Source organism: Hippichthys cyanospilos, chromosome 22 (genome assembly GCF_059441005.1).
Source record: "Hippichthys cyanospilos isolate Australia breed blue-spotted pipefish chromosome 22, RoL_Hcya_1.0, whole genome shotgun sequence".
NCBI lineage: Eukaryota > Metazoa > Chordata > Actinopteri > Syngnathiformes > Syngnathidae > Hippichthys > Hippichthys cyanospilos.
In genome coordinates this window covers 856,832-882,072 of record NC_142390.1, presented here as the reverse complement: position 1 = coordinate 882,072, position 25,241 = coordinate 856,832, and the positions used below count along the sequence as shown (strand labels likewise).

The window sequence follows — 25,241 nt, the reverse complement described above, 5'->3', positions numbered from 1 at the left end:
TTTACATCCGCTGCCAGACAATTGTGTAAAACGAAATAAAGAAGACTTCCATTAATAAGGTAAATTGTTGGCGCTCTATATATATATATATATATATATATATATATATATATATATATATATATATATATATATATATATATATATATATATATGGTTTATTTTTTTGCTACTAATATATGATGTGTGTCCCAAGGTATAAGTTTGGGCGGCATCAAATTGCTCTGCATAAACATGCTTTCGAACTAATTTGACAGTGTCAACTTTAGGAATATCATACTTTTAACTATGTCGAACGCGTTACAAAACGTCACCAAAATACCGTGGCCAAATATTGTCGACAGATGACGTTACCCGAAACAGGCGTCATTTTCAGCGCTGGCGTGACGTCATTTAAAAGGGACGGCATATTTACAACTGCGTATTAAGAAGTCTTTCGACCTTACCCGTTTGTATTATACTATTTCGTATTAAGTGCCCTAAAATACCAAATGGGGATAGAAAGTGTGAAAGAACAAATGTCTGAGATTGCCGCTCGTGTTATAAAATAAAAATTTATGACGACGTCAGCCGCATTTGACGGACATCCCTGCATGTTGAAACCTAACTTGATAAGGGACGTCGACCAACGAAATTAGATGATTGGCTGCGAGTCATGCGGGGGGCGGGCTCAAATTGCGATTATATTAAAGCGCGATTTACTTTCGATTTCAGTGCAACTTTTCGACCGCAAGCGAACGAACGCACCCACGAGGCTTTTCCGTGTATGTTGGTATCAAACATGAAGGTGATCGCGACATTGTCTGTTCTGGCCGCTGTTTTTTGGCAAGGGGACTCCAAGTTCCGTAAGTATGCAACTCTACATCATTCGCAAAGTGTGCACGCGCGCCCGCCCGCGTGTGTGTTTTATGCGTCAAGTTTTGAAAAAAGTTGATTGTACTTTTATACATATAATTTAAAAATATCAAGCAAAAAAAAAAAATAGGTAACTCCCATCGATCCAGTTAAGTTTCGGTTTCTTGGAAGTCGTGCGCTGCAGTGACTCTGCCCTCCACCGGCAGCAGTGGAAATTACCCTCAAGTCTTCGTTTTTCTTTGTTTTTCTTCTTTCTTTTACATAAGCATTCGCACTTCATTTACTCTCCGCATTTATAACAGGCGCCTCTGTAATATCTGCTTTTCAACCGTGAACTTGGAGGTTAATCTGACACTTTTAACTGGGAATGTGCAAGTGGTTCATTCTGATTCTATTTTTGACGACGTGGGTCTTCTCTGCTCTAGAATCCCCAACAGTCCAAGTATACAGCCACAAGCCGGGAAAATTTGGAGAACCAAACACGCTGATCTGCCACGTGAGTCAGTTCCACCCCCCTGACATCAGCATCCAGCTGTTGAAGAACGGCGAGAACATGGTTAATGCCATCGAGACCGACCTGAGCTTCGAAAAGAACTGGCACTTCCACCTGACCAAGCACGTAGAGTTCACACCCACGAGGGATGACAAATACATCTGCCGGGTCACTCATGCTTCCGATCCTTCCAGAGATATTACCTGGGGTGAGTAAAATTCCGAACTTCGCTGGTGGTCGTCCGTTCCGTCAAGTAGAACTAACAGGCGATCGCCGGAATTGTTCTCGATGACCTTAAGAGGAGTAAGTGTCCTTTTTGGCGTGTGCCTGTGGCGGCTTTTGGGCCATTGTGGTAAATGCAGCAATAAAAAAGTTTTACTGGCATGTTAACATATATAAGAGTAAAATGAAGAGTTTTTTTTGTCTAAATGACATTACCGCAAGTTCAAAATCGTCGATTTTACCATGAGGTGGCTTGAACGCGGAAATGAGATCGTGGGCGAGTCGGCTTTGTCCGTCGGTATTTCTCGTTGGCGCCGTCAACAAGTGCTGTACAGTAACTCCAAATGAAATCAAAATGAAAATAACTTCAATTGCAGTATTGCATGTATTTTTTATTGTAGTGGCTATTTTGAAAGATTGACCTTTTTTTCACGCGTGAAATGTGCCCCACTATTATAATTGAAGTGAATGTTGATGTTTTCTTTTGAGTGAGAGATTTATTTTTTTTGGTCTTCTTCCAGAGCCCAACATGTGAGCAGGGTCCAAGGACGTAATTCCATCCAAATCCTGGCAGAAATCATGGATTTCTGTGTCGGAACTTCACAGTGTTTCTCGCTTCTTCTGCATTCTGTGTCGCACTTTGGGATTCTGCTTCAAATGGCTTCATTTTCAATCAACCCATCACACAAAGACATATTTACTCTGTCATTATACCATCAATTCACAATCATTTTTTGAAGGGCAGTATCACGATGAAGAGAACTACGAATATGATTAACGTGAGCGTTTCGGTCATTGTGTCCTAATCAACGATTAAACTTGTTTTATGGTCTGTGTGCTTTGTAAGCCTCGATCAAGGATTTGGACTAATAAAGGTTTTCCTTTAAGAATTTGTTCAATAAATCTTTTCAAACCCCCACAATTATGTCGTCAAAAATGGCAGTTGATATTTCATTGCATTTGTTTGTCCCAGCGTCGGCTCATAAACGTTTCGGGTAAAGGAAGTCGCAAACCGGGAAACGGAACGAGAAGGGTGTGTGATTCCCAAGGCCCGAGCCGATCTTTTTCCACAAGCAGAAAAACATTCCTCATTTCATTAATTGCTGAGATCCGCTTTTGCCTAATAGTCTGCATTCATGAACCGCAGAAGCGATGAAAAATACATACGTATATTTCAGGGTAGGAAGCACACTTTGCTCCTTTGTTCAATGGAGTAAAGTTAAGCGGGCGTGAGAAAAATCATTTTCACTTTTACGCTCAGCTTGTCAGCAAAACAAAAGGAGGGTTAATGGCTAACAAAAACAAACAAAAAAAAAGATATTTGTATCTCGTTACTACTCCCACCACTTTCGCATCACTCCATGAGTTGATTATCGTGCCACGGGGCAGGTGCGGCTCAATCATCAAAGGTCAAAACCTTTGTCACGCAAGCAGGTGGAATCGAACGCCATAAATTGGCGTCAGGTTCACTTCCGCGTCTTTACAGCTCCGGTTTTGAACCGGTATGGTGGAATGTACTTCTGACCGACGGGGTGTGCGGCTGGTTATGGGCGGAGTCAGCACGGGCCTCGCATCGCCCGCTCGTCACAACTTGCCGATGGTACTTTCGTTTTGCTTCTTTTTCATCAAGCGAAAACAGTGGATTTAAAATGATAAGTACACACGTCTACTTGAGCCTGCTTGGTGTTTTGTGTCTTTTGGGCTCGACCTTGACCAAACTGTGTAAGTGTATTTTGCCTTCATATTTTTCGATATGCGAACGAGGCGCTCAAAGTCGCTGTTCGCTTACCGTCTGGCGTAAAGTTAGCACTTTGCATTTTTTTGGTAAAAATATTCGTTGTGATTGAAAATGGTTGTTTATATTATTTTACCGGCAATCGCGAGCACTCTAATCGTGGTCTCTCATCAAAATGATGGTTTAGCTGATGTCTTTTTTTTTTATTACGCGCCACAAAAAAAAAAAACTTGCACGTTGACCTTTAGTTTATTTACCCCTCACCATAATGCAAATATCCACTTTTCAAGTGTTTTTTTGTTTGTTTGTATTCGATGATCACTTGATTTGCTGTCATTCAAACTTGCAGTGTGTTTCGCAAACTTTAAATTCGACACGAGCGTCTTCAGCGTCAGTCCACTTGATGTGGATATGTGTTGTTGTTGAACAGCTCCGCCAGTGGTTCAGGTGTACAGCCGGACCAGAGGAGTGCTAGACAAAGAAAACGTCCTCCTCTGTCACGTAAGCAAGTTCCACCCGCCACTGATCAAAGTGGACCTGCTGAGAAACGGCATCACGATGAAGGCGAATCAGACGGAGATGGTTTTCGAGACGGACTGGGACTACCACGTGACCAAATATACGCCTTTCCTTCCCAAAAGTGGAGAGAACTACACTTGCGTGGTGACCCACGTGGGGACTTCCAGGACGTTTGCTTGGGGTACGTCGACGTGTAACTAACCAGTCGCGTCATTTTAGCGTCATTTAAGGATGAGTGCATTGTTGAATCAAAGTTGGGTAGACGGGATACTTCAAGGAACGACTTCTATTTAAGTAGGGGACAATGTTTACAATCGTCTTATTGTTTTCTGCAGAACCGGATACTTAACATCTTTCCACTTCTTTGTTTTGGTAAGTAATATTAAAGCAAATACTTGTTATTATTATTATTATTATTGTTATTATTATTCAAACAACTTTTTATCCCCCCTTTTTGCCACAGATCTGCTCTATCCCGCGACGAAGGATCACTTTTACAAAATATACGCAAAGAAAATGAATGATTTTGCCAGTGTTGAAGCTTCGAATGAAGAAATGGAGCAGCACAATGCAAGTGACGTAGGACCGCGCCTCAACCGCTCATGAAATGAAACAATAGATGTTGGAATGTGAACTGTAAGTGATCACGTTGAAGCACGACCAACACCTTTTCCTTTAGCTGGCTAGTATAAATATATAAACTACTGCAGTTTATATGCTTCTGCCTACACATTAAAAGCATATAATTTTAACCGTTTCATTTTTGTGCTTGAAGTGTTTGTTTTATGAAAGAACACACAACGGTGTATTTGATGTTGGGTTCAAAAGTACTCCGTGTATGTTGTTTTCAAAGATAAATGATTATTTATACAGGATGTATACATTTTTAACACTTTCAGTATTTAGCCTACAAATAACGTTACTTACGTACAAATACTAGTAGCAAGTATGTTTTACAATATTTAAATGGATTTTCATCAATTTATTCCAAAAATAACCACACTAAAAAGTAATTGAGATCGTCGTCCCAAATTTAACCGCGCCTATATATTTACACGTAATAATGCCTGTAATGGAGGTGTCGGAATAGCGCCCAAACTTGTGACCTCCTTGAAAGGACTGTATTTGATTGATTCAGAGGATCCTCAATCTTATCAGGTTGTCCGGCCAGAACATAAAGATGATGCACACTCTCATGCCACTCTTTATTTGTATATAATGTTCTATTTATTTATCTGGGTTGGTGTGTGTGAGGGTGTGTAGGTGTTTTCTATGTGTGATTGTTGTAATGTGATTGATTGATTGTTTGTGATTGTATGTGTGTGGTCTCTGCAAAGGAGAGCAGAGAACATTCACTAAACAATAACTAACATAACTAAAATTGTACAATATGTTACATCATATTCTCACATTACTCTATATTAGCATAGAATAACATAAACAATACAGGCAAACATACCGTACAATGATGGGAAGAATTAATTAAACCCAATCGTTCCAAATGTGCATTAGGTAGGAAAGGGTTAATGGAGATGAATAGGTGGGCGGTGACGTCACTCCCTTACTAGTAAGAATCACGTCGGCACACACGGCAAACGTTCGACAAATACGCACATTTGGGGATGTAACTTTGACATGAATACTAAAAGTGAAGTATGAAAAGTACGGTATATTTGCCTTTAGCAATTATACCAAACTTAAATGCAATAACAACTTAGACGTTAATGGACAAAGTGAAGCACTGCAAACGTAAACATGTATCCAAACCCACGAACAGACAACATATTCACACTGTACTTACATTCTCATGGACGCACAGAATAATGATGAAAGGAATGTGATAATCTACCGAATAATTGAAAGCAGAAAAATGACTGTCCGTTACAACGATACCTGCCGACTGACCGTTGAAAGAGCAAAACAACCTGTGATAATGTAAACGGAGTCCTGATTGGTAGTGGAGGAATGAAAAACAACTTGTGATTGGTTGCTAGGCGGTTGCTACGAAGATCACATGACCACAGGAGAAACATGTCCAGGCGTGAATAGTAATAACAGAACAATACAAACACGAATCGTTAAGTATAATCAGAAACTTCTTAACAGCCGCCCCAACTTTGCACAGCAAAGTTAAAGAACATCAGTCTGGAATGTCTTGGGGAAGTGCAGGGAGGAGAATGAGTTTCGAAACAGGTCTGGTGTAGGATCTGTCCTTGACCTGTATTTCAGCAGTGCGGATCTTACCGTCTGCACCAGGAAAAACAGCTGTGACCTTACCAACTGGCCACAGGGCACGTGGAAGCTGCTGGTCAATCACTAGCACAATGGCATCAACAGAGATGTCCTCACGGTCCTGTTGCCACTTGGAGCGGCTCTGGAGAGATGGTAAGTAGTTCCTGATGAAATGGGTCCAAAACTGGTCCGCAAGGACCTGACAGTGTCGCCATCTGCGACGACTGAGAAGCTCGGTCTCAGAGTACACTACTTGTGGAGTGCACGGATCCAGCCGCCCCATCAGCAGCATGTTGGGAGTGATTGGATCTGGGTCTGCTACATCGGAGGAGGTGTATCCCAGGGGTTTGGAATTTATGATGCTTTCCACTTCGATAAGGGTGGTTCTTAGGACCTCCTCAGTGACAGTTCGAGATCCTAGAATGGCACGTAATGCAGATTTGATGGAGCGAATTTCCCGCTCCCAGGAGCCTCCGAAATGAGGGGCACTTGGCGGGTTGAAGTGGAAGTGAATCTGTTGGCTGGCGAGTTGTGACTGAAGGTCAGGAGCGAGGGCATTGAAAGCCTCTTGGAGTTCTGAGTTGCCACCTTTGAAATTTGTGCCTTGATCAGAAAGCAACTCGTGGGGCTTTCCCCGTCTGGAGATGAAGCGTCGCAGACTCATGAGGAAGGAATCGGTGTCCATGCTGGCCAGCAGATCCAAGTACACTGCATGTGTAGTGAGGCACTTGAATATTATAGCCCATCGTTTCTCATTGCGCCTCCCTATCTTTATAGTAAAAGGTCCAAAACAGTCCATTCCGGTTGAGTGGAAAGCTGGTCGATGGAGCCTCAAACTGGAAGGTGGGAGGTCGGCCATTTTGGGAATAATCGGTTGACTGCGCCACTTGCGGCACTCTGAGCAATGGTGTTGATGCTTGCGGACTGCCTCTCTGCCCCGTAGGATCCAGAACCTTCGACGCAGTTCGGCAAAAACTCTCTCCGGACCTGGATGGGCAAGTTTATTGTCGTAGTCTGCAATGATCAACTTTGTGATAGGATGATGTGAGTCTAGGACGACAGGATGCAACGTTTCTGGGTTGATGGACTCACACCGTCGGAGTCGGCCCCCAACCCGGATCAGCTGAGTTTCTGAGTCATATTCCGGCGACAGAGTAAGTAATCTGCTGCTGGACTGGATGATCTTTTGAGAGGAAAGGAGAGCAAATTCCTCTGGAAAACAGTCCATTTGAACTTGTCGGAGGAGGGAGAGTTCAGCTTGTCGGAAAGATTCAGCTGATGGTTGTGGGTCTGTGGCCGCCCCGTAACTTGCTCTAACTGTAGCTTCCAAAAGATCTCTGAAACAAGTGAACCGACTGACATCAGGCACAAGTGGAGTAAGGGTAGTGTTGATGAGGCCACAGAATTTGGCTTTGCGCAGCTCAACTTTATCTTCAAGATCAACAGTATCTGGGCTGGAAGGCCAAGTAGATTCAGCATTGAGGAGAAAGGCGGGTCCGGAGCTCCAGCGTTTGTTGGTTCGAATCTGTGACAGGGTCATTCCACGAGTGATATCGTCAGCAGGATTCTCGCTAGAGGGGACATAGCGCCATGAATTGCTCTCAGTTAACTCCTGAATGTCTGCGACTCTGGTACCGACAAACACCTTGTAGCGGCATGAAGGAGATTGTAGCCAAGACAACACAGTGGTAGAGTCGGTCCAGTAGGTGATCTTGTCAATGGAAATAGTGAGCTCGCGTTTCAAGACTCTGCCAAGCTGAGCTCCAATGTGGGCGGCGCATAGTTCTAGTCGTGGGATGGAAAGTTGGCGAGCTGGAGCAACACGAGAACGGGCCGCTAAGAAGGCCACCTGAATTTCACTATTGTTGCTGACAGTGCGCAGGTAGGCTACCGACCCATAGGCCTGCTCTGAAGCATCCGAGAAAACGTGAATGCTCTGAGATGCCGCTAAGAGATCGGTACCGGAGTGAACATAACAGCGCTTGAAAGTAATATGAGGAAGTGATGGAAGTTCACTCACCCAATCATGCCACAGCTGGAGGAGATCCTCCGGCAGATGAGGATCGTCCCAGTCCCTTTTCTTCACCCAGAGCCTTTGCACCAAGATCTTAGCTCGTGTGGTGTATGGAATGAGTAACCCCAGGGGGTCATACTGTCGAGCTAGGACTCGGTAGATGTTGCGCATTGTAGGCTCTGGTTGCTCAGTGTGGCGGACACGATAGGTGAGGGTGTCAGATTTGCAGTGCCAGTGCAGCCCTAGAGTGCGTTCTGGGGGATCAGCGCCATCTATCGAAAGCCATAGTTCTTGGCTTTCTGACGTGATCTCGGGTGGCATGTGACTGATGACTTCAGACACGTTGGTGGCCCACTGACGCAATTCGAAGCCTCCCAACTGGAGCAAGCTCTGGAGCTTGGTGACCAGCTGTTTTGCTTCTGATATGGATTGGAAGCTTTGAAGGAGATTGTCGACATAAAAGCAGTTCTCAACTGACTGCCGAGTGTCTTCTTCTGGACTACTGTGATCAGTAACATGCCTTTGCAGGGCAAAAGTTGCGCAGCAAGGACTGCATGTAGTCCCAAAAGGAAGAACTTGCCACTGATAAATGTCAGGCTTTGCATTGCGGTTCAGGTCCCTCCAAAGAAAGCGGAGATAAGGCTGGTCTTCAAGAAGGAGGCGGACCTGATGAAACATGCCCTTAATGTCGCTGCTCACTGCAATGGGATATTGCCGAAAACGGAGCAGGACACCAAGGAGACTGGAACTCAGAGTTGGTCCAGGAAGCAAATGCTCATTCAGACTATTATTCTGAAACGTGAAAGAGCAGTTGAAAACAATACGGTCTTTGCCGTTGTGATGGACCATGTGATGTGGGATGTACCAAGAATTGGTACTTTTCTCTTCAGAAGATCCGAGCTTTCGGATATAGCCTGAGTCCTCAAGCTTCTTGATCTCTTGGCAGTAAGAAGTGGCCTTCGCTGCATCTCTGGAAAGGCGGCTCTCAGTTCCGCGCAGGAGGCTCATGACAGCTTCCTTGGGGCAATTGAGTGGAGGAAGACCGTCCTTCCACAGCAGAGGGGTGGCATATCTTTGGACGTTCTCGATTTCAACTCTGACTGTCTTCTCCTCCAGAAGTTTGATTGCTGCATTGTCCTGCTTGGACCTGGTGACAAGCTTCTCGCTCCTATATGGAAGAATGTCCACCTGCCACAATCGGGACACATGACTGAGAATGTCAGCAGAAGAGGTCGAAGTGTTGATGAGAAGACACTGAGGTGTTGATGGCTGATGCATCAAGACTTTGGCAGGACCCTGTAGCGTCCATCCTAGGCGTGTCTTTAATGCCACGGGGCCCCCTGGTGGGCCCAAATGTACAGGCTCCACTGGGGTGATGAGATGAGGATAGTCAGAGCCAATAAGGAGAAGTGGCTGAGCTTGACTGACTGAATGGAGGGGGAGGCCTCTAAGATGGCGATAGGTCTTCTGCAATGCCTCAACAGGATGAGAATGTTTGGAGAGGCCTAGCTCTGTCGCAGAGAATGCATTGTGAATGTGAAACCGTTTCTGAGGATAAGCGGTTGACGATATGGAGAATGACACTGACCTCCCTGGTACAGTCTTTAAGTCTCTGCGGATTGTTCTAAGAGCCAAGTCCTCAGTTGGTCCCTGAAGGTTTAGCGCCTGAGCAGCACTGTGAAGAAGGATTGTGCGCTCAGAGCCATCATCTAAAATGGCATATGTCTCGAGTTTGTGCTGACCCTTGTGGAGAAGAACTTTGACCATTTTCAGTAGAACACAGCTACTTCTTAGGTCTGGGTCGAGATAGTAGGTAGCTGGTTGGACAGAATCTGGTTCTGGTGGCTTGGACTTGGTGGTGGTGGCAACGTTGACGTCATGGAGTACGTCAAGGTGTATCTGATTGCACTGTTGACATTTAGCTTTGAGGTAGCATTGAGCAGCTAAATGGTTTCTGCCACACCTCCAGCAGCGCTTACCAGTTCTGATCCAGGATGCTTTCTGATCTGTTGTGAACTCTTTGAATTCTGTGCACTGATTGAAGTAATGCTGATCATTATCACAGAAAGGGCAATATTTCTTTGGTTTCTCTTGTTTGTTGTTCCTCGTTGAACGTACTTGTGAAAAGGACTCAAGTGGCTTAGGAGCTGGATCTGAGCCGAGGAGAACCATGGTAGTACGCCCACTGAGGTTCTGCGGCTTGGCTTTAGGAACCTTCCGACGCTCGTCTCTTGAGGGCCTAGCATGTGGAGAAGTGAAGTCTTCATCCTGAACACGGACTTCGTATTCAAGCCAATCCGAGAAGTGCACCAGCGTTGGAATCGGGGTGCGGATGGGATCAATGAACCGCCTGAACTGCGCTCTGAGCTCATGAGGCAGCTTAGTAAGAAGACGTGAAGTGTGAGAACCGCATTCCAACTCAGTCCTGCCCTCCCTGCCTAGTTGCTGGAGCATGCCGACCAGTGATCTGACTTTGAGACCAAAAAGACGAAATCCTCGGCTGTCTCCGCTACGAATTAGAGGCTCTGCCAGGACGTCATTGATCCGCTGCAGCGCTAGCTTATGTGGCTGCCCGTACATTTCAGTAAGTGCGGCCATCGTTTTCGAAAAAGGAGTTGAACAATTGCAGTAAGAATCAGCAATGAGAAGAGCGTCTTCATGTTTGAGGTGATCAACCAGTATTTGGTACTTGAATCGCTCTGTAGCATCGCTGGGAAGGATATTGTCCAGTGCAATCTTTAGACGGGCAAACTGGCGCGGATCATCATCTGTGAAGCAAGGTATTTGCGGTTTGGGTCCTCTATAGGTGGACTCTACAGAGGACAGCTGTTGAGAAGCAGTGTATGGCTCCACATAATATGGAGTGGATTGCAGCCCCGTCCCATAAGAATGCTGGTTTGGCACCGGAGGCGGCGGCAGGAGTTCCTCCGGTGGAGGAGGAGGAGGTAGTTCCATTGGCGGAGGCATTGGCCATACCTCAGGCCATGGTGGGAGTTCATCCACTGGTGCGTGAGGTTTATGGTTGGGAGTGGATGTTCTCGCCGGAGGACAAGGGAATGCAAATGAGGCAGCACGGTCCTCAACCTGAGCTGAATGCATTGAGGTAGGTCGTTGTGACGGAGTCGTGGACCTCAGCGAGAGAGAGTGGAAGAGATTCTGCATGTCACGTCGGAGCTGGTTGTTCTCTTCCCTCATCTCCTGTAGAGCTGACATCACGGCTTCGGAGCTGAAGTTCTGAGGAGCAGGTGTAACTGAAGGTGGATCGCTGATTGGAGCAGGTGGTTGATGAGCTGCTCCCACGGTGGAGTGGTCATGAGGAGTGTGAGAAGGAAGATGACGCGGCGGGAGAGTCACCAGGAAGTCATCAAAGTGGCGAGGCCGTTGTACTTCACGGCGAGGACGAGCAGCAGCCATTGTTGAACTGATAAAACTAAGGATCCGGCTCGAAGGACCATGTAATGGAGGTGTCGGAATAGCGCCCAAACTTGTGACCTCCTTGAAAGGACTGTATTTGATTGATTCAGAGGATCCTCAATCTTATCAGGTTGTCCGGCCAGAACATAAAGATGATGCACACTCTCATGCCACTCTTTATTTGTATATAATGTTCTATTTATTTATCTGGGTTGGTGTGTGTGAGGGTGTGTAGGTGTTTTCTATGTGTGATTGGTGTAATGTGATTGATTGATTGTTTGTGATTGTATGTGTGTGGTCTCTGCAAAGGAGAGCAGAGAACATTCACTAAACAATAACTAACATAACTAAAATTGTACAATATGTTACATCATATTCTCACATTACTCTATATTAGCATAGAATAACATAAACAATACAGGCAAACATACCGTACAATGATGGGAAGAATTAATTAAACCCAATCGTTCCAAATGTGCATTAGGTAGGAAAGGGTTAATGGAGATGAATAGGTGGGCGGTGACGTCACTCCCTTACTAGTAAGAATCACGTCGGCACACACGGCAAACGTTCGACAAATACGCACATTTGGGGATGTAACTTTGACATGAATACTAAAAGTGAAGTATGAAAAGTACGGTATATTTGCCTTTAGCAATTATACCAAACTTAAATGCAATAACAACTTAGACGTTAATGGACAAAGTGAAGCACTGCAAACGTAAACATGTATCCAAACCCACGAACAGACAACATATTCACACTGTACTTACATTCTCATGGACGCACAGAATAATGATGAAAGGAATGTGATAATCTACCGAATAATTGAAAGCAGAAAAATGACTGTCCGTTACAACGATACCTGCCGACTGACCGTTGAAAGAGCAAAACAACCTGTGATAATGTAAACGGAGTCCTGATTGGTAGTGGAGGAATGAAAAACAACTTGTGATTGGTTGCTAGGCGGTTGCTACGAAGATCACATGACCACAGGAGAAACATGTCCAGGCGTGAATAGTAATAACAGAACAATACAAACACGAATCGTTAAGTATAATCAGAAACTTCTTAACAATGCCCCTGCAGTGCTCCCCTATGTCCGCAAGGGGGCAGACCATTACATTGAACCCTGTTTATAGGTCGTGAAACGGTAACCGAATTTTCATGGCCCATTATTTTCACGGGAAGACAGCCATTACATAAAACCAATTGAAAGACGCTTAGCCGTTTTACTGTGGAGGGGTTCCACTCAGTGAGCAAGGCATCGCTTCACCACAGTCGAGTCGTCAAGAAAATTTGCCAGTCTTTTTCGTTCTGTCGAATGCTTGGCCAGAAGTTTGTTTTTCTGCACTTTTGTACGCCACTGGCACTTTGGAGCATACCCGAAACAGCAAAGAAATGCGTGTGTTTGTTGAATCGATGCTGCCGCTTGCCAATTGCACTTTTTCGGCGGCCCGCATTCCTGGAGTCAGCTGCCTCGGCATCGTTCATTTGGCACGTCGTCAAAACAAAGGGACAACGTCGCCTCGAGGGAGACGCATTCACTGACGGCAGGGACTTTACATCTGCAGCCTCCCGGAAAAGATGGGGAAGAAAAAATGGGGAAGAAAAAAGGATGCCACACCTGACACAAGCGACACTCCTATCCATCGTAGGGTTTGACTCGAGACAGAAGACCAATTGGACCCCGGATGTTAACCGGGCGTCCTTCTGGTATGTTAACCGGGCGTCCTTCTGGTTGGGGCGCGCTGAAGGCGACGGTGGCAAGCAGCCCCGGGATCAGAACCCCGAAGCGGTGGGCCAGGGCGCCGTTGTCGCATCCAACATGACGTCGCTCATGTTGCTCCCATCCCAAAACAAAGCCGCGCGTCCATGGATGCCGACGGCTTCCCAAGTCACCCAAACGCTGAAAGCGCTCCAAAGTTACAACTTACAAATCCATTTTCTCACGCGGCATACATATTTATGTATGGGAAAAACATCCGTCAAGTCCGGATGGCGCAAAGCCGATCCTTAAGAGCGAGGAATCCACTTTTGTTGCACGAGCAATGTCCTGACAGCCCATCCTATTTTTCCTGCATTTTTTTAACCAACATCCGGTTTTGGCGTCGCTGCTTGTGACTTTTATTTTTATTTTTACAACTGAAATATGTAAACAGTGGTGCGCCAATGGCATCGTATTAATTGACTCATTTTCACTGTTCGTCAGAAACTCGCCGTTTAGGCCATCTTGGCTTTCCAAAATAATCACCCGCAAGAAGAAGGAATTTAACGTTGAAAACAAAACAAAGAGTCTCATTTGGGTGTAAAATAAGCACTTTAATCCGCCGTTCGGCGCACCGGAAAGCCTCTAAAGGGGCAGATTAATGACAATACACGCATGCGCCAACCATCTGTTCGACCCGCAGGCTTGCACGCACCAAATCAACAAACCTTCCGAAACTTCCAGTCGACCCGGAATAGGTTTGTTACATTGCATATAAGATGTCAAAAGAAACGTGACTGGGCCGTCATTCGTACTGGCAATTCACGCACTTGACTGTTTTATTGAGGCTTAAACGAAACAATGAAACGTAGACGCATAAAAGCACGTATTTAAGGCATTGAAAATTGGGTTTACCGTCTGTATCAACGCGCGATGTATTTTCGAGAAGTATTTTTGAGGAGGATGGCGGTGATGCGGTTTTGTGTGACTGTCACGAGTTTGTCAGGGGGCTTTCCAGCTCCAACCACCAAACGATAATAAAAAGGATAACGTTCGCGTCGATTTCAAAAAGAAGCAACAATTCTGTGGGTTTTTTTTTCCTTGCACGTGACATGAAAGCACCAAAGAGAGTGGTTCGAATGGGACTTTGTGATTGCGTTGTGTGTGTCCGTCATGAAGCTTTGCTCCACTAGAGGCTACTGTTGACTTCGACAAGGAAGCAAGCAATTTGCTCAGTAGTTGCTCGAGGGTTTTATCTTTTTTTCTTGTCGGAGGAAGAGAATAGGACGGGTAAATCAGGAAATTCCGCGGTGCCTTCGCGTGTGCGCCAAATAGTCCAAAAACGAGCTTTTAATGCATTTTTTTAATGCATTTCTCAGCTAACGTTTATGACGTCACCAAGGTGCGTTTCTGACTGGACTGAACAGTAAGCTGATGACAATGTCGACTTGAAATCTCTTGAAATAATATTTGTATTCGCTTGCACTTAAAGTTCACGGAAGGCTCCGGACGGTGGGGGGGTCGATGCTACGCGCATGCGCAGAGGCAAGATGCCATATTGGAACGGGGGCAGCGTAGAGACGAGCCGATTTCGCCCAGGCGGGAGCGAAGCCGGCCTATAGACCGGAAGTGTCCTGGAAGGGTGATTGGAGGAGAAAAAAACCCAACAACTCGGCCAGGTAAGACAGGTGGCCGCTCCGCAGGGCGGAAGTGGCTACTTTCTCCGGTTTTTCTTTTTTTGTCGAGCGAATGAAAGCGGAGGTACTTATTTTCTTTAGTTTTCAAAGCTTCTCAAGGCTCCCCCTTGGCACTTTGTGAGCGAAACTGTTTTGGCTCGGCCAACTTGCAAGTGTCTCGTGCGAATAAGCGTCTTTGTGATGCGATCGTTACTTGGACCCGGAAATGTCGCTTTTCAAGACGTTCCGCGTATTTAGCAACGTTTGGAAAAGAGCCGATGGCCTCCATGCCAACGAGTCACTTTTTCGAGTCAATAACACCACCAAAAAAGAAAGGCAGCGTCACTCGGCCGGAGCAACATGGCGCTGCGCTTAAAAAGATTTTTTTGAGCGAGGAAAAAATGCAGCCGCGCCTCGCCAACTGCCCACTTTGGTCTCTTTTGATGCGTACACGCAACATTTAATGAATTAAATTCAAAGCGTGCACGGGGCGAGCGGCTGCGCGTTTTTTTCCACCGCAGTTTGCAGTGTGCAAAGTACAGCAGAGTCGGCTGCTCCGGAGCCGCCGCCGCCTCCTCCTCCTCCTCCTCCTCCTCCTCCTCTTCCTCATGACCAGAGCACGTAGCACAACGCGACGCTTCCTCCTTCTCTTTGATGGCTTTGGTCTATGGCGTCGACAGAAATGTGCGCACCGGGGCTCCTTTTCAGGCTCATTTGCGCTCGTTGTCCTTTCATCTCGCTGCTCTTTTAATTGCAACGCAACGTTTGGGAGACTTGTCAGAAAGCAAAGCATAAAACGGATCAGGTCTGAGCTTCAACCCGCACAACTTTTTTTATCAGGTAGCCGCAGGCAAACAACACATTTTCCTCTGAATTTGAGCTATTTTGTAAAAAGCCTTAAGAACATCTAACTCGATTAAATCTTCAATTTGACACGAAGCTTGAAAAGTTGTCTAGTTTCATAAGATTATGACACTAAAACTTGATGTATGTGCAATGCATTCAGGGAAATGTATGATTCCATTGTTGTCTTTGAAAAGTTTGTTTTGCAACTTGACAAATGAGCTGAATTCACGTGACGCTGACTTGCTTTTCCCATTTCTTCCGGTTTTCTTCTCCCAGTTCTCCCCAAAGCATCGTCGAGGACTTTGAAGGCGAGGAGAGAGGAGGAATAAGCGGCTCGAGGCCTTTGGCAGTGAAGAAGCTGGTCCACCACCACCGGTGAGTCTAAAAGTGGACAAGAACCTAAATAGGCGCTAATGCAATCAGAGGTGCGGCGGTGAAGGCGGCGCGGCTTAATCTGCTAAATCCTCCGTGAAAGCTTTTGGCGCCGCTTTCGAGAAAGGCACGTGCGCTGGCTCCATCCATAGTACAGCTAAAGATTGAAATTTCATAATTGAGACACCCGTGTTTTTTGCTTGTTGGAAAATTCTAGAGCAAAGGCAAAAAGACCTTTGACTTTTATAACTCTTTGATGATCTTTTTTGGTTTGACTGAACTGTAGCGGCGCACGACATTCCTCCCTTCTCCAAATCTCTCTCCATAAAGTTTGAGAGAAATTTGCGAACTGAAAAGGAACAGTTAGGTCAGCATGGTTTGTTAAAAAGTGATCAGGAGGAAAGGCAACCATTTTGCTCATGTGCAGTTATTTCCGTCTTATCATGCCAGCCTATAGGGAACACTTGAGCGCCGCTATCTCCGGGTTAATCCGAGCTGGACGCAGCAGCTTCAGTGTAGCTCGAGCCAGCGGTAAAAACACCGGCTGGTACTGGATGTCGATGTCGGCATAAATGAGTCGTTTTTAGCCACCCCGTGGTTTGGGAAATGTACATGATTTGAAAAGGTGGTGTTTGTATGGACCGTTAGGAGCAATCGTTGCAGTTCGAAAAGTTTCCAAGGCCCACAGAATATTGTGTGCTATGTCTTTGTAAACATTGGCGGCATCATATGAAAGATTTGCATTCCTTTCTTAGAATTAGAGGTGTGAAATGTATGCGCAGTATGTATGGTGACATCCAATGGTCGCAGTTAGCAATACAGTGCTCAATTGGCTTACTATTAGATAAGCACTAGTCAAGCGTGTTAGCTACCCTCTAAAAAAAACGTATTTGACAAGACGAGTTTTCTAATTTTTTTAGTACTGTTTTAAGCGGCGAGGACTCCGAAAGAGTTAACTCATTCAATGCCAGGGACGTATTTTTATGTTTTTTAGGACTCCGGACGTTCAATCCCAGATATTTAGGTATGGATTTAGTATTTAAGTAGCTGGAAATTAATGTCTATAATGTACTTATGTACCAATTTAATAAAGTATCCGGGATTTAATGTGTGGACTCTTAGAAAACGTGAAATTTCGTGCCTGGCATTGAATGAGGTTAACATGCCTGAGCGACGAGCGCAATCGGTCATTACAAAAGCTGAAATGTGCCTGCCAATGTTAGAGTTCCGCATATTCAAATTGGAACCTTCAAAAACTCATTTAGGGGGAATTTTTTTTTCTCGCCTGCGCTTTGTGAACATGAGTCATTAGTATCACATGTCTTAGCTTTCCTTCCTTGATTCCCAAGCCGGCCGGCGCAAATACGATAAAAATAGATGGACCGGGGAAAACGAGGAGTCCCCGTCCGTGCACACGAATTGAGCCGTTTGGTCTTGTCCAACAAATATGGAGGAGGTGATGGTTGCGAGGCCCCCGCAGAAAAATTTCAAGCGTGTCAAATATGTTTATGCAGATAATAAATGGCGGCTTGACTTTGGAAGGGAAATGAGCAAAGTGTTGGGCCACTGACGCATTTCCTCTTTGGCTTTTTTTCCCCCTGCGAGGAGAGCGTCATCACTGACTTTCTCGTTTCACACGCTGTCGCGTAGCCTCATCGTTGGGTTACTCTAGTAATGGTACTCGCGAGGTAAATATACACAGTAAATTTAATTAGAGAACAAATTGCAAACGTTGTTTGTGTTGGTCTGGAGAAAAATATAGTTTTGGAACTATCAGTTTGGTGCTTGGATAGATGGAAATTACGTATCATTTGTAAGATATTTTCCTCCTTTTTTTTTCCCCATCCCACCAGAATATATTCTTGAAAATATTTCTGCTTTCTTCCCTCATAAATATGACGTGATTGTTGTAAAACAAAGCCTTTTCTGCAAACTGCTACAATGAGTGAGTGACTTTTTCATTCCGACCGGAATACAAGTTTGTTGGTGTCAATTGGACAATTCTTTCTGAAATGGGCCATTTGTGGGAGCCATATTATGATTTTGGCTTTTTTGCTGGCGTCCTTTGAAAAGAGAAGGTGCCATGACTTGGCAGTGTCTATTTTGAGCGCGCCTTTGGTCTTTCCAGTTCTGCCGCTTTGCCGCTTAGCTTATCTGATTGCAGCGCCGGCTCCACGTGTGCTGCCCGCTACATTGGCTCCAATAACTGCTTTTTTTGCCTGCGTGGTTCCAGAAATGGTTACCTCTGCCAAGGAGGTCGTACCCTACCGGCTCGGGTTTTTTTTTCCCTTGTTGGATTCGTTGGCAACTTCCTTTGGCGTGGTTTGTGTGTTTTGTTGATTTGCTGTGTTTTTTTTTTTTTCTTTGGAGGCGTTTCGGGGAGATGCGGCGATGAGGGCCGAGGTTGCCAGTATGCGGTCGATGGCATCCGAGCTGACCGACGGGAAGGAGGCGGAGCTTAACTCAGGTGATTTCCATCAGGCATTTTGATTGCAAGCAGCAATTTTCAGGGATTCTTTTGCCCTCTTTTCAAAATTCAGCCTTCAAAGTCATTTTTTATAGCAGCATGAAAGGAGGATGCATGAGCAGAGCCACCAAAAAAGGTTCAAGAAGTCATGCTGAAAGACACAGGAAGTTTGCCGTTTGGCCTTTGTGGCTCGGTTAAAAATAGGGCCAATGGCTGCTTAATTTGGAGCACGGATTAAAAAAAACATGCCTCATGCTCATTGGGGGAAAAAAAGTTGAGGAATTCTTCTGTTGATTTCCTTGTCAAATTGAAATCAGAGCCCATGGAGGAGCAAGAGGAGGAGGCGGAGTTTAACTGGCAGGAGTACATTGAGGAAGTGGGTGCCATTGCTGCCCCGCATGCCGCCTTCAAACATGTGAGTTTTTTTTTGTTTTTTTTTAAGTTCAATCCATGTTGAATTGAGTGCAATCATGTAGTTCTTGCCTTTCGGGACCCATCAAGTGGCGATATTGCTTTGAATGAAATACGACTACAAAATCCGCACACTCCCCCATAATCTCGAACGTTCGGTGATCTCTCGGTCTTTGCGTGATTTGAAAAATGAAGCGTAGGGCATTTTTCCGCAGGTGGAGGTGAGCCTGCAGAGCAGCTTCCAGCCGGGCATGAAGCTGGAAGTGGCCAGCAAGGACGCGGCCGACACCTATTGGGTCGCGGCCATCGTGGCCACGTGCGGCCAGCTGCTGCTGCTGCGCTTCAGTGGCTACGGCGAGGACCGGCGGGCCGACTTCTGGTGCGACGTCACCACGGCCGAGCTGCACCCCGTGGGCTGGTGTGCCCGCAACCGCAAGACCCTGGCGCCCCCACAAGGTGCGTCCCCCCGAGCGTGCGCGCTTCCTGTCCCTGTACGTGCTTCATTTTTTTTATTCGTTCTTTTTGTCTCTCAGATAAGCTGAGAAAAGGTAAGCAGCTGCATGAGACACCCCCCCCCCCTTCTTTAAGATGTGACCTCTGAGCCCCGTTGCAGCTTGCGCGCCGAGCGACAAGTGACGCGCGCAAAAGGAGCGCACCGCCGGCTGATAAGCAGCGGCAAGTGCGAGCGGCAGATAAACAAAGGGCCCTGCCCACCAACGTCGCGCTCCGTTCCGTTAGCCGTTGACAAAGCCGAATCTGACCGACAAGCCGAGCGAGACCCTCTTCCACGAAGAACCCCCCCCCCCTCGCTCAAGGTTAATTATGCACGTGGCGCTATGTGAAAGTGCAGCATGTGTACGCGAGCCGCCTTTGGGATAGAAGCACGGAGAAGTAGATGATTTTGCACGTGGGAGGGGGGAGGGGGGGCGTGCAAAAATAGTTGATCTATTTGTGCACACAGGAGCGAGCGCTTGTGTGTATGCCAAGCAAGCGGGACAAACTGGAATCTTTTCACGCGTGGGCAAATCCCCAAATCAAGCGCACCATTTTGGACAACACGCACGATCCACTCTTGCGTGAAGCAGCGCTCACTGAGAGAGCGCAAAAGTAGTCGTTTGGCCCATGCGAATTGCGCTTTTTATTTGTGTGTCGTGCAGCCATCAGGGAGAAGCACAAAGACTGGACTGAATTTCTGGTGGGCGACTTGACCGGCTCCAGGACGGCGCCCGCTAACCTGCTCGAGGGGGTGAGCCACTCTTGTCTGTCTGTGTGAATCAATCAATTGACAGCCAATGAATGATGAAATCAACAACATTGTCTAACGTGAAAACGGATGGAAATCCCTCAGTTTCAGTTTATTTATTCTCATTTGTGTGCTTCTTTGAGAAAACATGAAATAAAACATGACTCTTTGTGGGTGTCAAAATGAAAGTGGAAGTTCCACTTCAGCACTCCCAGGAGCAGTTTATTTTTATTTTGCCAACAAGCGCTGTTGCGGAGAGAGAGAGAGCGAGACAGACAGAATACGTAGGCTGCGCTGGAGCACCTCATCCACAAACATGATTTTTTGTTACCTTGCCCTTCTGTGAGCTGGGGTCAGTGGATGGCGGTGTGAGTTTGTGACCCCTTTTAGAGCCTTTTGTGTTCGAGGCCTAAAGAATAAAAGGTTGCATTCGAAGACTTTGGTCGCAGAAAAACAGGCCTCTTTTTCGCGGAGGGATGGCGTAGAAGTGATGAGAAAGAAAATTGTGTTGTCTGCGCAGCCCTTGCGGGGGAAGAACACGGTGGACCTGATCGCGCAGGGGTCGCTGCTGGAAGTGCGCCATGCCTCGGACCCCTTCCTGTACTGGCCGGCGCGCGTGGTGCGCAACGTGGGCGGCCGGCTGCGCCTGCGCCCGGCCGGGCTCGCGGACGAGCGAGGCGCTCGAGACGCCTGGCTCTTCTATCTGGACGTCAGGCTGCGGCCAATGGGCTGGGCGCGGGACAACGGACTGGCCCTGGAGCCGCCTGCAGGTGTGCCGCCCCGGCCGGCCGGCCGGCCGGCCGTCTTGGGGCTCACGCCGCTCCCCCTTGCAGAACTGCAGAGCATGAAGAGCGCCGGCGACTGGGAGCAAGCTTTAGAGGACGCCGTGCGAGATGGGGAAACGCGGGCCGTGCCGCTCGAGGTCTTCAAGGTGAGCGCGCCGATTCACGCTTTGTGGGTGATGACTGCTGATGCTTGAGGAAACTAAGATTGTAAAAGCTGTGCATTTGTGACTGTTCGAGCAACTTGCGTTGCTCACGCCTCCACGTTTTGACTGTTCCGTGTGTCAGGAGCACGCCGACCTACCTGCGCACGCCTTCGAGGTGGGCATGAAGCTGGAGATGCTTTCTCGGTGGGAGCGCCTGCAGATCTGCCCCGCCTCTGTCACCGAGGTGAGTCGCTCAAGCCTTTTTTGGGCCTGCACTTTTCAACTTAGTCCGCACCTACTAGCGCCGACACGCTTTCCAATTATAGAGCCCATAGTATGTATACATCGCTGCAGTTGAAGTTGGATTGCGCTGTCAAACCAACACAGGGACGGGGAAAGAATCCTTTTTTACATTTTTTACAGTTTAAACAAACACATGCATATAAACGATGGAATCTTACCTTTGGCACATTGGTGATTTCATTTCTAATAAAATTGTTTTTTCTTTACTGAAGCCACGCCACCCCATCACAATGTTCGAAATGTCCAAAAAGTTGAATTTCCCCGATGCGTGCCCTTTAAGCGAGCGCTACTGATCGGGCAGACGGGTTGTGAGCGCACCAATTAAACGGGAAGGTCCGATTGCAGGTCTTTAACGAAAACTACTTCCAAGTTACGGCGGACGAGGCGGCGACCGTCGGCGAACCGCGTCGGGCGTTGTGTCACGCCAGCTCTCCGGGCATCATGCCCGTGGGGTGGTGCCTGAAGAACGGCATCCCCCCGGAGCAGTCGCGCGGCTGCCGAAACCAGGACTTGGACCGGGGCGACCACCTGGAGTGGAGCGACGCCCAGGCGGCCCCCGACGCCTGCTTCCCCGACGTAAGTGGTGGCCCGCCGTTCACGCGCGCCGCCGGCCGCGCACAAACGCGATGGCTCTGTAGACGTGGCGCTCTCGGGCCTTCGCCGAGGACACGTGGCTGGAAGCGGCGCGCCCCCAACTGCCGGCGGAGATCTGCTTGGCGCGGATCACTAAAGTGCAAGGACGCCTGCTGTGGCTGCGCCTGGAAGGTTGGGAACGAAATGAGACGAATGCACGCCGGCGGCGAGCGAGTGACCCGGCCCGTGTCTCCAGGTGTGGCCAAGCAGTTAAGCGAGACCATTGTAGACGTGGAGTCCATGGACATCTTTCCCGTGGGCTGGTGCGAGGCCAACGCTTACCCTCTCAAGCCCCCACGTATGCAACGTTGTGAGCCTTTTCCAGAGGTCTTAGGCAAAGACTTACTGATGCGTGCCCCCCACACCCTCCCTCCCTCCGCCGCAGGTTGCAAGCAACGCAAGATTGCCGCGGTTCAACCCGAGAAACAGTAAGATTTGGACCGGCCGCCGATGTCTGGAAAGAAAGCGCTGCAAGCGCCACTCGTTCCTCTGACAGATTGGCGCCCTGCCACCCCGTGGAGACGCCTCCGCCCGCCGCCGCTCTGTGCCAGCCCGCCCTCAACGACGCAGGTGACCGCCGGCCCGAATCCTATTCATGCCATTCGTTCGTCATTTCGGAAATTTTGCACGGGTGGCAGAAGGCTTGATGTGTGCCAAACAGATGACTGAATATTTTTTTATGTGCAATTAAAAGCAAAAAATAAATGAAAAAAAAAAACACTAGAGGTGGCGCTAAACCCGGCAGTTTGTTTTGTTGCAGCCAACGGGCGCTACTGCTGCTCCAAGGTGTTTGTCAACCACCGCTGCTTCTCTGGACCCTACCTCAACAAGGGGCGCATCGCCGAGCTGCCGCAGACCGTCGGACCTGGCAAGTGCACGCTGGTTCTCAAAGAGGTGAGGGCCTTAGCCCGGCAAAGCCAGGAGGACCCCCCCCCCCCCCACCCGTGTTGAGATGTGGCTTCGCTTCACCCGCCTGCAGCTCCTCAGCATGCTCATCAACGCCGCCTACAAGCCCGGACGCGTCCTCAAGGAGCTGCAGGAGCTGGAGGATCCCGGCTGGGACTGCCAAGAAGAAACCTTGAAAGCCAAGTGAGGCGGGCTGGCGCCGGCGCCGCCCGGAGCTTCCGCCCTCTCAACCTCCCGCTCCGCCCGACAGATACAAAGGGAAAACGTACCGCTCCAGCATCAAAATCGTCCGTCTGGCCGAGCTCATCCCGGACTTCTGCCGAAGAGTTTGCATCAAGCTGCAGTGCTGCCCCAACCTGGTCGGACCCACTCTGGTACCCCAAAAGTGTCCGGAGAGCTGCTTTGTGCAGACCAAAACCAAATACAGTGAGTCCATTCGCTAACCGTACTTTGCTTCGTTGTTCCGCCGCGTTGTGCAAACCACCTGCTTGCTGAAAGTACTACTTACTAAGTGGTAGACCTTTTCTGAGCCAAACGGGAATTGTTTTGTACTGTGCAATTTATAAGCAATGCGCCGGCCAAGGTAAAAGTAACTCTTTAAATGGAAGGAAATGCCATCAACTCGTCCAGTCAAACCCAGAAATTGTTAATTTGATTTTACTCGAAAAATATACTACTGCACTGTGTAAAAACTTGGGCCACAGTTTTTCTTCAATGCAGTGGTTAGTGTTACTCTGTACTTGTCTTGGCCACTTGGGGGCAGAGTTGCACAGGCAGTCATACAAATAGGTTTTTTAGTAATAAGGACTTTTTTTGGGGGGGCGGGGGCTAACGATACATTTGCAGTGTTTGTCAATGGTGGCTTTGTGTGCAGCTTATTACTATGGAAAGAAAAGGAAGCTGGCCAAGCCGCAAGGAGGCGAGGACGCGGCGGCGGGAGAGCAGCTCAAGCCAAAGCGCAAGAAGCGGAAAAGCATTTTTGTGCAGAAGAAGCGACGTTCTTCCGCCGTGGACTCCACCCATGCCGGCTCTGCTCAGGTTGGATGCCCGCTGCCGCCTGTTTCTAGGGGGCAGTAGCGCTGACTTCCCGTTTGGCGCCAGGAAAGCGAGGACGAGGACGGGGCGTCGCGCTCGGGGAGTGAGGGCACCGGCTCGGAGCCCCGCGAGGACCCGACAGATGCGGCGGAGACGCCGGGGGCCAACTCGCGGCGTGCCACGCCCTCGCGCAAGCCCGAATCCGCTCGGAGTAACGCGGAGGGCCGGCGGAGGTCTGCGCGCCAGCAGCCGGCGGGCAAGTACCCGGGGGCCAAAGAAGACGAGGTGCAGGTGAGGCGTTTGTTTCCTGGGCCAGAGGCGCTCCCCTGTGAGTTTTGAAAAGCCCACCTGTCCCAAAACACCAGGAGGAGCTGGAGCCCCTGGTTCTGGATAGTAACCCCCTGGAGTGGAGCGTGCAAGAAGTGGTCCAGTTCATCGGCTCCACCGACTGCGCTTCGTTGGCCAACGTCTTCCGGGAGCAGGTGGGCCGTCGTCGTTTGCCCAAGCTTTTTGTTCCCTTGCCCGCATCTGACCGGACTTCCTTCCCTCCCCGTGGCGCTGCAGGACATCGACGGGCAGGCCATGCTGCTGCTGACGCTGCCCACCGTGCAGGAGTGCATGGACCTCAAACTCGGGCCCGCCATCAAACTCTGCCACCACATTGAGCGTGTCAAGGTGGCGTTTTACAGACAGTATGCCGACTGAACCCCATTGGACTTTCCTAAGGGTCAAGAAAATGCGAAGCAGCTGAGGTGATGTGGAGGGGAAAACAACAGCCCCCGCATTTTCAAATGATGAGCCTTAATGTACTACAGCCGTGAAACTCACCCAGAAGTCCATAAACCCTTGAACATTTTTTGCCCCAGCGCCGTTCAAAAACAGAACTAAACATGCCGGACAAGCAACTTTATTAAATCAGCTTGATTTGAAGAGCATTTTGTCCAAAATCAGTAAATGGACCGTTAATATATTTCGACTATTTATCAGTATGATCACTTGATGTATTTACATTTTTTTCAAGGAAAATCTTAACTTATTCCACAATCCATGTGCATTCCAAGCTCTTAATTTATTCCATGAACGCAAAGTGTGCTCTGCTCCAACTGACTTTTTTTTTTAATGTTCACCTATGCAAATGTATTTTTTGCTGACGTTTTGATAAGCAAGGGAATAAATTTTTATTCATTTGTAGCACTTCCGTCTTGACTTGATTGTTGCAATCGACAACA

At 47.8% G+C, this 25,241-nt stretch overlaps 3 protein-coding genes and 1 long non-coding RNA gene across 10 annotated transcripts; 3 read left to right on the top strand and 1 right to left on the bottom strand.

Annotated features, from left to right (window-relative positions):
- The first annotated feature begins 676 nt into the window (after positions 1-676).
- On the top strand, positions 677-2,492 carry LOC148405279 (beta-2-microglobulin-like). Its single transcript, XM_088405956.1, has 3 exons — positions 677-845; positions 1,281-1,556; positions 2,092-2,492. The coding sequence occupies exons 1-3, from the start codon at positions 767-769 to the stop codon at positions 2,103-2,105; spliced, it is 369 nt and encodes a 122-aa protein (XP_088262082.1). The 5' UTR covers positions 677-766; the 3' UTR covers positions 2,106-2,492.
- A 616-nt stretch (positions 2,493-3,108) lies between these two features.
- Positions 3,109-4,576, top strand: LOC148405278 (beta-2-microglobulin-like). Its single transcript, XM_088405957.1, has 4 exons — positions 3,109-3,292; positions 3,736-4,005; positions 4,160-4,196; positions 4,288-4,576. The coding sequence occupies exons 1-3, from the start codon at positions 3,220-3,222 to the stop codon at positions 4,171-4,173; spliced, it is 357 nt and encodes a 118-aa protein (XP_088262083.1). The 5' UTR covers positions 3,109-3,219; the 3' UTR covers positions 4,174-4,196; positions 4,288-4,576.
- LOC148405277 (uncharacterized) lies at positions 4,287-13,588 on the bottom strand. The gene is made up of 2 exons (XR_015864118.1): positions 12,566-13,588; positions 4,287-4,891 (listed from the first exon to the last, which is right to left on the bottom strand). It is a non-coding gene; the product is annotated as an uncharacterized LOC148405277 (long non-coding RNA).
- sfmbt2 (Scm like with four mbt domains 2) lies at positions 13,223-25,206 on the top strand. 7 transcript variants are annotated; one of them, XM_088405869.1, is made up of 23 exons: positions 13,223-13,950; positions 14,685-14,871; positions 15,991-16,089; positions 18,457-18,553; positions 18,871-18,968; positions 19,180-19,420; positions 19,498-19,512; positions 20,122-20,210; positions 20,728-20,977; positions 21,041-21,138; positions 21,278-21,379; positions 21,784-22,014; positions 22,077-22,203; positions 22,268-22,369; positions 22,457-22,499; positions 22,568-22,641; positions 22,832-22,965; positions 23,051-23,160; positions 23,228-23,403; positions 23,852-24,015; positions 24,079-24,303; positions 24,378-24,494; positions 24,577-25,206. In XM_088405869.1, the coding sequence occupies exons 4-23, from the start codon at positions 18,478-18,480 to the stop codon at positions 24,715-24,717; spliced, it is 2,613 nt and encodes an 870-aa protein (XP_088261995.1). In that variant the 5' UTR covers positions 13,223-13,950; positions 14,685-14,871; positions 15,991-16,089; positions 18,457-18,477; the 3' UTR covers positions 24,718-25,206. The 7 variants fall into 7 exon arrangements, with proteins under 7 accessions (XP_088261995.1, XP_088261998.1, XP_088262000.1 ...); XM_088405868.1 differs by lacking the exon at positions 13,223-13,950 and adding an exon at positions 14,381-14,594; XM_088405872.1 differs by lacking the exon at positions 14,685-14,871 and having other exon boundaries at positions 13,851-13,950.
- Positions 25,207-25,241: the final 35 nt, after the last annotated feature.

Bases quoted from the DNA above. Each gene is read 5' to 3' on its own strand.
- LOC148405279 (XM_088405956.1), top strand. From the start codon at position 767: ATGTTGGTATCAAACATGAAGGTGATCGCGACATTGTCTGTTCTGGCC. The intron at 846-1,280 runs GTAAGTATGCAA...TCTCTGCTCTAG, and splicing joins GCAAGGGGACTCCAAGTTCC to AATCCCCAACAGTCCAAGTA.
- LOC148405278 (XM_088405957.1), top strand. From the start codon at position 3,220: ATGATAAGTACACACGTCTACTTGAGCCTGCTTGGTGTTTTGTGTCTT. The intron at 3,293-3,735 runs GTAAGTGTATTT...GTTGTTGAACAG, and splicing joins CTCGACCTTGACCAAACTGT to CTCCGCCAGTGGTTCAGGTG.
- sfmbt2 (XM_088405869.1), top strand. From the start codon at position 18,478: ATGAGGGCCGAGGTTGCCAGTATGCGGTCGATGGCATCCGAGCTGACC. The intron at 20,978-21,040 runs GTGTGCCGCCCC...TCCCCCTTGCAG, and splicing joins GGCCCTGGAGCCGCCTGCAG to AACTGCAGAGCATGAAGAGC. The intron at 23,404-23,851 runs GTGAGTCCATTC...CTTTGTGTGCAG, and splicing joins GCAGACCAAAACCAAATACA to CTTATTACTATGGAAAGAAA.